Source organism: Phalaenopsis equestris, unplaced genomic scaffold (assembly GCF_001263595.1).
Source record: "Phalaenopsis equestris unplaced genomic scaffold, ASM126359v1 Scaffold199601, whole genome shotgun sequence".
NCBI lineage: Eukaryota > Viridiplantae > Streptophyta > Magnoliopsida > Asparagales > Orchidaceae > Phalaenopsis > Phalaenopsis equestris.
Window position 1 is genome coordinate 189,425 of NW_018219465.1, and position 15,899 is coordinate 205,323.

The 15,899-nt window shown below is 36.2% G+C and overlaps 1 protein-coding gene and 1 pseudogene across 1 annotated transcript in view; both read left to right on the plus strand.

Moving 5' to 3' along the window:
* The window catches only part of LOC110035751 (urease-like), a 160,141-nt gene that overhangs the window by 110,191 nt on the left and 34,051 nt on the right, over positions 1–15,899 (plus strand). The window contains exons 17-18 of the mRNA XM_020740035.1: positions 5,517–5,646; positions 5,723–5,881. Of these exons, the coding sequence (XP_020595694.1) occupies positions 5,517–5,646; positions 5,723–5,881 (289 nt within the window). The remainder of the gene's footprint in view (positions 1–5,516; positions 5,647–5,722; positions 5,882–15,899) is intronic.
* Positions 15,852–15,899, plus strand: part of LOC110035750 — a 595-nt pseudogene continuing 547 nt past the window's right edge.

Here is a 15,899-nt window from a genome sequence, read left to right on the forward strand (position 1 = left end):
AAAAAAAAAAAACCATTTCATTGAACACATGGAGATAAATCTTTGAAGAAGATAAGTAAATAGTGGACACATCAATGTGCATAATGCTCTAATGAAGAGAGATTTTTTCACTTTCTTAACGATGTATAGTAAGCCACTATTTAAATATAAAAAAGATAAAAGAATCATACATGTTAGGAGTTAGCACAGAAAATATACCAAAATTTTCAAATCCCAATTTTGGATAGTATGCACAGGACCTTAAGCGTAAAATGCTAGCCAAAACATGAGTAGTTAACTGCTGCAACAAAATCCACAAGAGGATCTTCCAATGGCTTCAGCATAATCTTAGCATTCAACTGCCATGCTTTACCGAACTGTGCCAGTTTCCCAAACACATTCAAAGTATTTCTAAAATAGGCATCACAGTGCCAGTTTCCCAAACAACAAGTCATAAGCAGGAACAAGCATCCTGTTCCACCACATATAAAATTCTAATACCACATTTCCACATTACAAAATAGCCAAAATTTCACATACATGCTGAAAGCATTTTGCACAGGAAAAAACTATCAAATAAGAACAAAATATGTTTTCAATAGAAATACAAGCAACGAGAATTGACACTGACTGACAAATTACAGCAACGTTAATAATCTTTTTTGGTTGATTCTTACGAGCAGGAAAAAAAGGCAGGTATTGCTAAAATGCTCGTCTTTTATGGGAACAGTTTCTCTGATAAAAATATGTTTGCGCGCAATAGGTGCATAAGAGAAAAAGAGAGAGATGATAGAGAGAGAGAGAGAGGAGGCAAGATAGTATGTAGGTATCCTGACCTTTTGCGTGCTATACGAGAGGCGGAAAATCGAAGATGGGAGGCACCGGTTCCTTGTTGCAAAGATCACCCATCTTCCACCCGCTCTCAGACTCCCTCAGCGACCAGTTGTCGTAAATCCCTTCGTTGTCATCCTAGCTATTTATCGGGGAAGTTGATTTGGGTCGCAAGAGGGAAGAGACGCGAGAGACAAAGGAAGGCAGAGAAGACGCTAGAGAGACGACACACGAGAGAGAAGAGGGCAGGGAGGTAAAAGTCGCGAGCGAACGCGAGCCGCGGGGTTGATCCCCTGGCTGTGTATATAAAACAATCCAATACGATGTTTTTTAAAACTCAGTGCGAACGTGCTTACCAAACAGGGGGACGACGTTTTGAAAACATTGTCCGCTCTTATAAACTGCCACAAACGAGGCCTAAGTCTCTTTAAACTTCTTTTCGGAATCACACTTGCTCATGCATTTATAAAAAAGGTCGTTCACATTCTTGATACCCATACTATAATGCACTTTGAAGGAAATTTCTTATAGATATGTCACTAACATAATCTATGTGGTGTATGTGGGAGATGATCTTCATTAACTCTTGTCATTGCTCGATTTTGATCAGTAAAAACATCAATTGAATATTTGTCATTCATTATACAAAATAATGCTTTGAATAACCACTTGAAAGAATCAATCGTCTCGTCGAACAAAAAACTAACTCGAAAGAGAACATTTTATCGATGGTAGTTAATCTTTACAAAAGGAGTAAAACATAAATTATACTTATTTAGTCTGTAGCTTGTATAAAAAATTACTACATCTCCAGAACAATCTTAATCAAGTCTGGACAACCCGTCACTCCAAAATAAACTTATTGGTCTACCTCCTTTATTAGTTTGGAAGTTCCACGCAAACATGTTATCTTCAGTTTGTCTCTCCATAAACAATTGTGACAGAGAATTGACATCACCGTGTTCAAGTCTATGTCTTCTTTCTCTTTGAATAAAGTTGAATGCATCTCTTTTCGTACATTCCAAATTTTCTACTCCCTCAACCACTATAGCAAGGAAGTTAAATGCATTTGTTGCTATACTCTCTGATCCTGTCATTGATCTCAATATATCTGTATTTATTTCGCTTATCTTTCTGTTGGAACGCTAAAGATCTTTATGATCAGTTTCCACTAATGGATGGTTATGACTTTATACAAACATTTTAGCTGTCCAGTTGCATTCAACATCGACAGCATATCAAAACATGGCTTGACACTCAGTCCTTGTGTACGCTTTTTTGAACTTCACCGTGTTTGTGAACTTCGACTCTTTTTTGCGACAAGCTTTTCCATATATAAAAATCCATTGTTTTAATTTTTTTCGAGTTCGGCTAAAATCTATTATGATCCTTTTAGACATTGAATCCAACATGATGGGCCTAAGGACAATAATGTTCATATGCTTCCTGCCCTTGTGGACAATGGTGCGTAGAAAACCTTCTGCAATTAGATTTGCAAGCGTTTTCAGGCCACAGAATTACAAATTTGCATAATATTATAAATATGGTTAAATATGAAAATCACACCAACCGAATACTACAACTCAATAAAACAAAATATTCGATCAATATCTTCATAATTCTACAATAACACCAAAATACCACAAGAATAATACCAGAATAATATCAAAAAAATATCACAAGAATAATCCCAAAATACTATCAGAATAAGACCAAAATATCACAAGAATAATATTAAAATAACATCATAGTAACATCAAATTAATACTACAATAACATTGGAATAACACCAGCATAGCACAACAATAACACCACAAAAAACTCATAGTAACCAAAAAAATACCCCTATAACACCAGAATAATACCAGCATGACATCATAATAATACAAAAAATTTAAAACAACACAAAAAAATACTATAATAACATCAATATAACACCACAATAACTCTATAAAAACTACAATTATACCGTTCAATAACAACAAAATAACACTACAATAACTCATGGATAACACCGTATTAACCATAAAATAATACTAGATTAGCAAAATAATAACACCAGACTTACACTACAGTCCCACCTCAATATGTTTGAAACCTTTCGTCTTAGTGACAAAGTAATATCACCATAATATCACCTCTGTAGCACTACAATCCAACGTCAATAATACCAACAAATTACAGCTTAATAACACCACAATATCATTAAAAAAACTACATAAAAATACCTGATTAAAAACTACTAAATACCAGAAATAACTCAAGAATAAGCACCGCAAAAATGCTACCGTAGCACCACAACAATGGCTTTACGATAATGAAAACATTTTTGCTGAAGCTTAATTCACCTCCGTTTCAAACTCGTCTCCATTATTTTTGGAATTCATCATTAAAAATTTCTTTGTCGAGAGAGAAGTCCATCACAGCTGCTCGAAACCCTCGCTTTCAGAATTGCAAATGAAAAACGTGACACAATAAAGCAAGAACGTTCCAATCGCAAATGAAAAACGTTGCAAAATAAGGCGGAAAGTGACAAATAAAGCTTTTTCGACGATGATGGCTAGGTCAGGCCGAATCGCGCGATAACAAATAAGCATTTTTATTTTTAAGCGATGAGACTAGGATTTACACTTTGTGGGATTTCAATGACATCCGAACGTAGCTTTGTATCTGAAGTCTGAACCTTATACTTTTCAGTTAGGCTACAAGGTATGTCAAAGGTTACTATTTCTGAGCGAGATGGAATGTTCCCATCCAGTTTGTGGAAAGGCATGCAAAGATGTTTAGGTATGCATTTGTACTTTAGCACAGTTTTTCATCCATAAATCGATCGACCATTAGAAAGGAAAATGTCAGTATTACAGAACATATTGATGTTTTATGTTCTTGACTCTAGGAAGCAATTAGGATGATCAATTCTGATGATTGAATTCGCCTGCAATAATTGTTACCAATCTAGCAGTAAAATGACTTCATATGAAGCACTATATGACAAAAAATGCAGAACTCCATTTAGTTGGGTTGAGGTTGGAGAACGTCAAATTTTAAGTCTTAAAATAGTTGAGGTCACAGAGAAAATTAGATTAATTAGAGACAGATAAAAAGTTGCTCAGGATTGACAACAAAAGTTTTATGACCAATAAATTAAGCAGTAGAGTTTGCGGTTGGTGATTTTGTGTTCCTAAAAGCTAGGTCAATGAAATATACAACCATAATTGATCAAGGAATAAAGTTAGGCCCCATATATATTGGTTCTTTTGAAATCATTGAAATATTGGTCAAGTTGCTTATGGGCTAGTTTTACCTGGAGATATGTAAAATACTCATGTTGTCTTTCTCATATTAATGCCGAGAAATGAGTTTCAAACTCATACCAGAGAATTTCATGTTTAGATATAGATTATAAAATATGTAAGAAAAATTTAGGAGCCTAAGAAGATTTTAGAGTATAATGTAAAGGATTGTTCCTTTATGTCAAGATAAAATGGAAGCACGGGTCAGAAAATGAAGCTACTTGGTAAAGGGAACAAGAAATGTTGTGAAAATTCTCCTTTCTAATCAATTAATTGTTCAAAAATTTTGAGAATAAAATTTTTATGAGGGGTGTTTTGTAATACCTAATTTTGGTTAAATCTAGTAAAAAATTGATCGCTTTAAAAGATTCCCCAATTTTTGCATTTCCCGAAATCCAACCGAAAAAAAATTTATACTTTTTAACAATCAATTTAGTAGATAGCACTATATATAATTATGATTATATTTGGAGAGAAAAAAATTTAAAATAAAAGTTTAATTAATTTTAACTGAATTTCTAATTAATTCTTTATTAATCCTTATTCCCATAACACTATAGCAAGCCCACTTTGCGAAGTTTGCAGCAACGTGATGGGGATTCGATGACTGGAATTAATCATGAATGAAATAAATGTATAAGGTGTTTTGCTTTACCATTCCTATCTCCTGAATTCATTTCCCGCAAGGCTTTCCAATCGGGTACTATAACCAGACAGAGCACGTATGAAAGGCATATAGTTCTCTTATAAAAGCATGCTTGTTTTGGATCTCCTAATGAGATTCTAACAATTATGCCATAACGTGTTTCAATGTTTTTGAATTCAATTTCATTCTACCATTTTGAACTTAAAGATGAGGAAGTCAATTTCTTAAGTGGGGGAGATTGTAAATTTCATTAAGTAGGATCAAGCTGAACTCTAAGACAGCAAGACACCTTTTGGTGCTGTTGGAATTTCTTCATGAACTCCAAAATTAAGCTTGTTCTTATTGGAGCACTCTCAAGATGGGTAACCTTCTAGGAAATTACTCCAAAATGAAAGGTCATTAGGCCAAAATGAACAATATCTCGCTGCATTAGATTTCACGCAGTTACAATGGGTGCCACATAAAAGCATCACTAGAAATTACACTTGATAACATGGATTTGTATTTTAGTTTTTTTTATTACTAGTGTATTTTGGCTAAACCATAATAATCAACTTGCTGAAGTTTCATGTGTATTTATTGATCTACTAGTTCGGTGTTACTGTTCTATTATATGCTTAAATGACCTTATGAGCTATGAAAACCATAAATAAAGTGAAGCGTACCTGGAATTACTTATGGAATGTATGAACAGTATCTTCATCAATTAGTTTGTTTCTCATATTGTGTTCATATTTGCTGCTTAGCTTATTTTTTTGATACATTAGTGAAGGTGCTGGCGGTGGTCATGCTCCAGATATCATTAAAGTATGTGGTGTAAAAAATGTTTTGCCTTCGTCAACAAATCCAACCAGACCTTTTACCAGAAATACAGTAGACGAGCACCTTGATATGCTGGTAAAATATGTTCAGAGCTTTTACTTTATTGATACTAATTTGAAGTTGACATCTAAGTTCAAGACATACAAAGCAGTTGGTTTGCCATCACCTGGATAAGGACATTCCTGAAGATGTAGCGTTTGCTGAATCACGTATACGAGCAGAAACAATTGCGGCAGAAGACATTTTGCATGACATGGGAGCCATTAGTATCATTTCTTCTGACTCGCAAGCAATGGGCCGTGTTGGAGAGGTCAAACTCACTTAATTTCCCTACTCTTGGCCGATTTCTGGTCTTTTTTAATGAAACTTATTTGGCATGATTTTTTTTAATTTTTTAACTAGTTAAACTTTCTTATACAAAATGTTTTTTTCAAGTAAAACAAATATTGTTATGAGCATTTTTTGTGAAAATACACATTTGCATTAGTATATCAAAAAGGTACAAAAACTAAGCGTGTATGCATATATAGTGTACAAAGAAGAGACTTGTCATCTACAAGTTTGGTAGAAAGCTCTGTATTGTCATCTACATGCATTAAAACAAAAGAACCACTAATGGCACACTTGACACAAAAATGGGCGGCCCTATTACAGTCGCGTGGTATATGGAAAAACAAAACTTGCTTGAAAGGTAAGAGAAATGCAAAATCAGGTGCTTTCTATAATTGTTTGCCCCAAGCTTCTTGCTTTGTAGATCTCAAGGAGTGCATGATATTAGCATTCTCGCCCTCCATGACGATGCCTTAGCACTCAAGAACCCATGGTTGACAAATATTTTAGAAAGATTTGATGACTTGAAGTTCTACTTGAGCGCTGTTCCAATGCTTAAAAAGATGCCCTTTAGCAATAACCTCAACTCTCCTCTCAACCCAAACAATGACGCCGGTACCGGCCACACTAGAAGGAAATAGTGCAACATCAATGTTCACTTTGAGCCATCCAGGAGGGGGAGGATGCAAGAAAAAGGTAGGGGGAACCAACCCGATGGGTCGGCCAGCATCCAATTACTCCCGAAAAGGAAAAAGTAGTGTCGTAGTAAGTGCCTCGAGAATGTTCGCTACAATAATGGTCAGCGTGCTATGTTCTTGGTTGTGAATCTTGGCGTTGTGAGCCTTCCAACAATAATGGATAATGTAGCAGTACCATCTGGCCTGTGGAGTCCTGCTCTTCGTCGTCGTAAAAAGTTTGTCGATTGCATCATTGAAGTTCTGGAATGTTGGGACATTGATGCCCCAATTTGCCATTATATCCCTTTATCCTAAAAAAAGGACAATTAGTAGTATTATGGTTCGCTGGTTTCAGGTTCGCTGCAGCCCCTTGGGCAATCCAAGTTGTCCGTGAGCCCCCTCCGAGCAAACCATACAGGGGTGGGTATGGCATCGTAAGTCTCCACCAGAAAAAACAACTCCCTGGAATGGAGATGGAAATCCTTGATCCAGTTTTGGTTGGAGGCGCAAACAGGTTTTTTAGCGTCATATGTAAGAGCTGTAATAGTTTTGCCTAGAGAGTAAATTAGAGGATTCTGGAAGTAGCTTTTGTGCAATTTTAATTATTTGCACATATTTTTAATGCATTCCTATGGAAGATAAATTAAGTGAAAAAAGAGGTTATGGAACATATTCCATCATTTTGAGCTAAGGAGTATTTCATGACATAGTAAATGTAGGTAGATACCAAGATGGGCATAGTGATGGCAGACCATTAACTTTTTTTTCTTCACGTCAAATTATCAGTTGTATGTCATGATTGCAGTGTCAAGTTGATGTGCCGTGTTTATGTTATTGTTTTTTTCTCTGTCATTTGTACTTTTCTTTATTATTATTATTATTTTTTTAATTACTGATTGTTATGTAATTTGTTATCTAGGATTACATTTATATTTTGTAATGTGGCTTAGCGTAATTTCTCTTGATTTGAATAAAACATATTATTATATTATTTACTGCAAATTTCTTGTTTTTTAACGTTTTATCTGCATTATGGCTCCTTCCTAGTTTGAATACTAGAAATCTAATCAGAAACCTTAGACTGTATTCAGATATTTTATCTTTCCACTATGTTCGAAGTCAATTTCTGTGGTTTTCTTCATCAAATATTCCAAAGCCCATGTGGCATATGGAATCCTTTGTTTACATCAAGGCGTAAGCTGTCAATGGTATATGGCTTGTGCTTCAGTATTCTCAGTCACCCCTTTCTGCTTGCATTTTATTTGCATATGTGAATAACTCTAATTTTTTTTCTTGTAGAGCACATCACTGTGAATTACTCTACTCAATTTCATTCTTCTATTATAAACTTCGTTCCGTTCTCTCTCCTCCACACGTCTTCCTTCACATCATTCCACTCAAATTCTAATTCAAATTCTTTACAAGACTCTTTTTGCAAGTATACTATTAGCTGTTCATCTTCAAATTTATAGACCATTTCCTCATCATCTTAAAATCCATCTAATCCACAAAATCCAAAACCACAACCCATTCAAAAACTTAAAACCTTTACAACCCAATCAAAATTTTTAATGGTCTAACACAACCAATTCAATCCGATTGAGCCAATAACAACCCAACCAACTCCTTTAGCAAAACTGGCCAAATTGTCATAAATAAATGAAGCTTAGCTTCTTTTAATTCATGCTATTGAATAAAACATTAATATTTATATTGTTTGCTTGAAGATTGTCAGAATTTTTTTTTATTTTGATTGTTGAATACTTAAATTCCTCCTTTAAGGCATTGATTATTTCTCCAAAATGGTTTTTTTAAACCTAATAGAATTGATGGTGGACCATTACCAAATTTTAGAAGAGATCAAATTATTGGGTATTTTTCATGATTGTAATGTTTAGTTTGGCTCGAAGATATAATATTAGTTATAAACGAATAGTTAATTGAAGATAATTATTGAATCTATCCAAATTGATTTCATCTAAATAGAAAATAATTAAAAATTAAATGATAACTAATATATATTTCAAGGACTACATCTCACACCCCAACTAACCCCTCTTTAATGGTCAATCATGGTGCGACAGAGGCTTGCAATTTGGTTAGACTAATTCTCACTAGCACTCATTCTGATTCTATAATCAGGACTCAGTGGATGATGAATTAGTCTGACTGAATCGCCGCAACTACATGATACATTGTAGTCAATGTTCGTTCATATTTATAGAAGCATGAAAATTATATCATCAAAACATACGTATACGGAGCTGTTAAATTCAATAAATAAGTACATACTCAAAAAGATTATACAGGCTCCTAACTATGGAATAAAAAGCTGTACAAGTCATCTGGCTATTCTGCTCAGTGCTCGTTGCCCCTACCTTGAAGGCAACAACATAGAGTAAGCAAAACTAGCTCAACAAAATAATCAGGGTTAAAATAAGATTTTAAATATCGAAAGAAAGTAACTTGTATGTTCAATTGAAATTATACATGTCTACCTGCAATCATAACATGACGCATAATAGAAATCGTGAAAAGAGAACATATACAAGTAATATAAAAATTAATTGCAGTGTAACATGCAGATCGTTAACATGAAATCATAAGTACAAGCATGTCAGTCGTTTCATAAAGGTCATATCATAATAATATCACTTATTTAATGTACAGGGTTCAACTATTTCCATGTTCTTTCATTTTTTGTCATCAACCTGCCCCAAAGGCTGTATGAACTGTCGATTAAGGTTGAACTTCCCCCAACATAGCAGTTATCGACAACTCTCCTGATACTCACGGTTCCCTAATATTTTGTTACCTCCTAATTGCAACGATTTCCAGAGTTGCATTCCTGTATTAATATTAGGAGTTTGAAATACAATCCTACATAATGTACTTGTAAACATTCATGTAATTGTCTATCCCTTAACATTTATTGTGACATTTTTAAAGCATGTTACCTGTAGTAATATTCATTAGACATTTCATAAAGTATAATTCTTACAATCAGGTATTTCATATCTAATAAACATGAATCATAATATAATGAATACTTCCAAGCAATCAATATCATATGCATAATCATCTGAATCATAAAATAGCATAGAATCATGTGTAGTATAATAAAAGTCAACTTGTATTCATAAATTAATTATAGATATTTATCTACAATTTGCTAGAATTTTTAAATATATCAACGTCAAACTAGAAATCAAATGAAACCTATAGAAGAGTAATTTTCCTAATTTAGCAAAAAAATAGTACAAGTCACACCCGGCTAGTCTCCCCAGTGCTTGTTGCCCCTACCTGAAAGCAATAATGTATAGTGAGCAAAACTTGCTCAACAAAATAATCAGGGCTAAAATAAGATTTTAAGCATAGAAAAAAAGTAACGTGCATACTCAAATGAAGCTGTACAAGTCTAAACACAATCATAACTTGTTGGCATAATAGAAAACATGAAAAGAGAGCAGACACATATAATATAAAAATTAACTATAGTGTAACAAGCAGGTCGTAAGCATGAAATATGTTTATTTATTTCATAAAGGTCATATCATAATAGTGTCATTTGTGTAATGTATAAAGTTCAAATATTTTCTTGTTCTTTCATCATGGGTCGTCACCCTGTCCCACATGCCATACAAACTATCGATAAAAATTAGACTCCTCCAACATAGCAGTTATCGACAACCGCTCTGATACCCGTGGTTCCCTAACATTCTGTCGTCGTTTATTTCCAACGGTTTCCAGTGTTTCGTTCTCGTATAAATATTAGAAGTTGGGAATATATCCCTGCATGTAATAGTTTGCCCATACATTTCTCATGAAATTTCTTATAATATAATATTTGTAGCATTTATCCATGGATATTTCATATACATGTATGAATCATAAATAAATTCATGTAATATATCATAGTATAGCATAACATGTATGAATCATTGTTGACCTCATTTTTAGCTGAGGTCTAGTTTTCTCCTCTTTAGTAGCCTAGGGTCTAGTAATAGGACTTTCCTGTTGACTATTTCTAGCCATAAGATTTTTCTGTTGACTATTTCTAGAGAATTAGAAAAGGAACCCTCACCATTAGAAATTTTAAACTCTTATTTGCTCAACTTGAAGTTTCATATATTGGTCCTAACCTCTAGCACCTAGTAGGTGGGGCTAATATGGGGGAGCTCAGGGGGAGTCCCCATAGGATTGCTTGGCCTTAAGGTTGACTCTGGGTGTTGGTGTTGAGTTAATGCACACATTGTCACTCATTCACAAAACACCCCTCACAATCCTAAACCTAAACTTGTTGACATTGATCCCTTGATCTTTTGGGAGACTCGTGTAGATCTTTTTTGCTCAACTTGAAGTTTCAGGCCCTACGCTAGGGTTTAGATACCTAGTAGGTGGGGCTAATATGGGGGAGCTCAGGGGGAGTTCCCATAGAATTGCTTGGCCTTAGGGTTGACTCTGGGTGTTGGTGTTGAGTTAATGCACACATTGTCACTCATTCACAAAACACCCCTCACAATCCTAAACCTAAACTTGTTGACATTGATCCCTTGATCTTTTGGGAGACTCGTGTAGATGGTCCCCTAGACCCACTAGCCCTAGGCTAGGGTTTAGATAAGATCAATACCTAGAGGACCTAAATGAGGATTCCATTGGTCCATAGCTCAAATAGCGTGGTTGACACCTCAATTTCACCCAAATACCTAAATTAGCATTTTGCCCCTTAAACCTACCCAATTTACCAAAACACCATCAAACCATAAATTTGACTAAAATTCCATATTTCACCCAAAATACCCAAATTTGTTCAAAGATCATCTCAAAATATTTGAAACCAACCAAATTGCCAAAATTACCAAAATACCCCCAAATTTGCGAAAACTATAAAAACTCTTGGTGGCCCAAACTTTCCCAAAACCTTCAAAATCATTTCGAATGTTCCCAAAACCAATTTAGACTCTTCAATTAAACTCAATTTGACCAATCTGACCCGTTTTGACCAAAAGCCCTAAATTGCCCTTAAAGACCCCATTACCCTAATTCACCCCAAATGTCCATCAATTTGATCCCGATTTCTCCCAATTTCAATTTTAAACTCAAATTCATCATGACCAAACTCAATTCAAATAAATACAAGTTCAATTGACCCACATTTGAGTCCAATTTCAACCCAAATCAATAAGCCCCAATTTTACCCAAAATCAAAATCTCACTCAATTAAACCCCAAAATCTATCTAATTGCCCCAATTGTTCATCATAAACTATTTGAAACATTTCCACACATCAAATCAAATCCTCAATTGGCCTTGTTCAAGCCTCAGTTTTACCCAAAATCAACTTGGACCAAAACCCCCAATTATGTCATGTCTCCAAATGTCACCAAAATGAATGTCCAAACCCCAAAATTGACACCCACTTAATTTTGAGAACTCTTCATAACATCCACTTAGACCATTTTGAGCCCTCAATTTGGACTTTTAGCCCAACTCTAGCCTAACCTAAACCCAAGTCTAACCCAAGATCCCCAAATTGACCAGGTGCCCAAAATCCTTCAAATTGAGCCTTTAAATCAATTCAAAATCACTTCAAAACTTTTTGAAACTCTTTATGACAATTATCTACACCAAATTGCTCAATCTGCTCGACTGCTCGCGCACAAATTGCATCATATTGCTGCAGTGTTTGTGTAAAGCACTCTAATGGCCTCAAGATTTTCCTACGCTGCAGCCGTCGCCAGTAATAATCCCGCCAAACCCTCCTATGCTATGGTGGTCCACAAACACAGCTCCCCTTTCCGCATCGCAGATAGTTCGGTATTCCCACATATGTACCATGATTCTGTTGCTGGAAATGAAAATTACAATCTCATAAAAAAGATAGAGAAAAAGGCAGGAAAACCAACAATATTCTTCTTTGACGCTGAAATTTTAACTCGTGCAGGAAAATACAAATTTACACTAGTTGGAAAGTTCCAATTAGGTTACCTAAGATGGAGATCATCAAGAAAGTTTTTAAAGATTTCAAACTGGCTGGGGATTGACAGGTGGGTCATTTTGACGGAAGACATGCTATGATACAGCTGAGCATAGAAAAAAGATTACACGAGGTTTTCTCAAAGAAATTCATCACAATCGAGGGCAAATATATGAAATTGTTCAAATGGTCTCCTAATTTTTATCCTAGTCAAGAACCCCCAATTGCACCTATTTGGCTCTTATTACCTGAACTGAAGCTTTAATTCTTTGACTTACCTATCTTATATGCAATTGGGACTATCCTTGAAAAACCTTTGCAGGTAGACTTACATACAGTTCATTTCTCAAGGTCCTCTATTGCAAAAATTTTGATTGAAAGAGATATTACACTACCAGATTTAGAATAAATCTGGCTTGGATCTGCTCACAGTGGTTATTGACAAAAAATTACTACGGAACAAAAACCTTACTACTGCAAGCACTGCAAGATGTTTGGACACTCGCAGGAGAAATGTTTCAAATTGCGCTCACAGTTGAGAACCAATAGTCAAAAGTAGGAATACACTATTAGTGCACCTCATGTGCCTGAACGCGCTCCCAGCAAACCTGATGACAACCAGCCTGAGGAGGGAATCACCACAAGACAGAAGTTGGTATCTACCCCTGGGATCCCTTCTTCTGATCATACTACAACGATAATGTTCGAACCGAAAATCAGGATAGTCCCGCAGCTCCTATTCAGGAAGCATCAAGTGTAGAGATAACACTTCACAGTTCACATACACTGGAACCTATTGCGGTGGCAACGACTGTTTTTCCTTCTACTGTGGTTCTAACATCAAATCAGATCGAGAATCACATGAGTCAGTCTTTAGATCAGTCTTTAGATGAAGAATCATCCCGGCGGAAGAAGGCTGGGGGCACACTCCAACTTGGAAACTTAGTGGATGATACTTTAGTTACTGTGGATGATAGATACTCTGGTTACTCCTGACAATGACACGACTCTTTAAAGTTTGTTATCTGGCTCCGCTCCTAAACCCAACAATAGTTTTCCTTTGCGAAGGGCTAAACTGGCTCGTCCATACCTACGTTTTTCTGTATGTTTTAAATTTGTTTTACTTTTTATTGAGTTTATCTGTATCTTTTTGTTGGGGTATTACTGTACTTGTATCGTATAAGCAGGGTGCATCTTTTGGGCTTTCTCGTACAACTTTTTTGTAATATATATATATATATATATATGTATGTATTTGAATGCTTCATTTTTTTAAACATAAAGTTATTGGGTTCTAATCATGGACTACAATGATGCTTAATTTCATTATCTTTTCTTATCTCCGTCATCTTTGGAAGCGAACTTCATATATATATGGCGCTCGCGCTCTGTTAGGATTTCGACATGGCGATCCCTGGTTATTACTCCACTACAGCTCTTCGTCGCTCAAGTTCTACTCTTTCACTTTCGCATTTCCGTCGTTTTCGCTGTTGTCGCCGCTGTCAAAGTGTGTCGTCTGCTGCTAGTGCGTCGTCTGTCTTCGCTCGTGCGGTGAAGCTCGTGCGTTGTCCGCTGCGTCAGGCTCAGTTGTCGCGCTCGGTACTGGTCACTGAGCCTTCCAGCTTTCTACGCAATCCGAAACCGCAGTTTGAGCAGGTTGGTCCTCGGGCTCGAGCTGTTGCAGGGGCTTTCGGTTTTCATTCCTACTCCCATTTCTGGTTTCGGAGGTTGCTCTCTCCTTTGCTGTCTTCACTGCTTTTAAGGCCGCTCCTCCATTTATTGTGGATGGCTTCGGACAGATCGTATGTTGCTGCCCTTGCGAGTGTCTACGCCTTCGGTACACCTAAATCATGCTCTTTCACTCCTTTGTTTGAGTGAGCAGAGGACATCAAAAAACCTAGTAGGAAGAATGAGAAGTTTGTCATCTTTTTTACTGAAGTTGAATGTTCAACTAACTTCTTTCTATCGACTGAATTTGGTCGGAAAATTTCTGCGTGGTCATCCTAAAATGGAGTTGATTTGTAGTGAATTTGAGCTTAAACACCTTGTTGGGAAAAATTGGACTATTTAACGGACGTCACATTCTTATACAACTAAAGAATGAAGAGGATTACATGTCTTTATTTGCTAGAAGGATGATCTGGATTAATAAGAAAGCAATGAAGATTCTGAAGTGGTATGTGGATTTTGACTGACAGACGGAACTACCAATCTTTCTAGTTTGAATTCGTTTCCCTAATCTGAAATTTCATTACTTTACTCAAAAAGTGTTGTACTCTATTGCCTGAGCTTATGGTAAGCCACTCAAAATGGACATTCCTACTTTTAACCTTTCTCGTCCATCTAAAGCCAGAGTACTTGTTGAAAGAGACATCAATTCATCCGCTTATGAGGAAATTTGGTTGGACACACAACACCATGGATATTGACAAAAGGTAGGGATTGAGCCTTTTTCTTCATATTGTTCGAATTGTTGTATGTTTGGCCACCAGTTCTCAATGCCACCATCTACACCCCCATTTCAGATCAAATAGCACAGTGCTCCGCCAGAGGCAGTGAATTCATCCCATCTTGATCAGCTCAATGTTATTAACACTATTGATCATCAAAAATATACCTATGAAGAGGTCACTATTCTCGTAGGTAATATAACAATCATTCAGCCGAACATTTTATCGTGGGTGACGCGATGTTGTAGCTCCCCTGTCTTTGAAACCTCCCATCGTGGGAAAGAGAGAGATTCTTCATACCCCGCCTTTCCTTGAACTTATCACAGATATTACAGGTGGCAATACTTCTATTGTTTAGCTACCACCACATCAGCTCGTGCAAGTTGTTAATGTCACTCAAGCTCATAGAGATCATGATGTGCAACAACCCACACCTGTCTGACCAACTTTGGAATCTACTGATCTGATGAGTCAATCATCGGATGAGGAATGACAGGTCTACAGGTCTAGGAGGAAGAAAAAGAATGAAGACCTACTTGAGCTCAGGAATCTGATGGACGATACTTTGGTTACTCCAGACAATGATATTCACCTTACTAATTTCTTAGCCGGCTCACTTCCGAGGACTAGAGGCAGAGGAAGAACTAAAGTAGGACGTCTCTTGCACTTTTGCGCCCTTTGGTGGCTTTTTGGTTCTTTTTTTTCTACCTTTATGTATTTTCATTTGTTTGGTTCTGCGTGTGTTGTTTTGTATGTGTTGGGCTTTGTTGTGAGGAATGCAGGTAAGGCCGCCAGCAGCAACCTTCGCCATTGTAACCTACGTATGTTGTTGCTACTACTACAACCATGGGTCGTATGCATAGCCACGATAAGGGCATTTCCTTATCCGCTCTT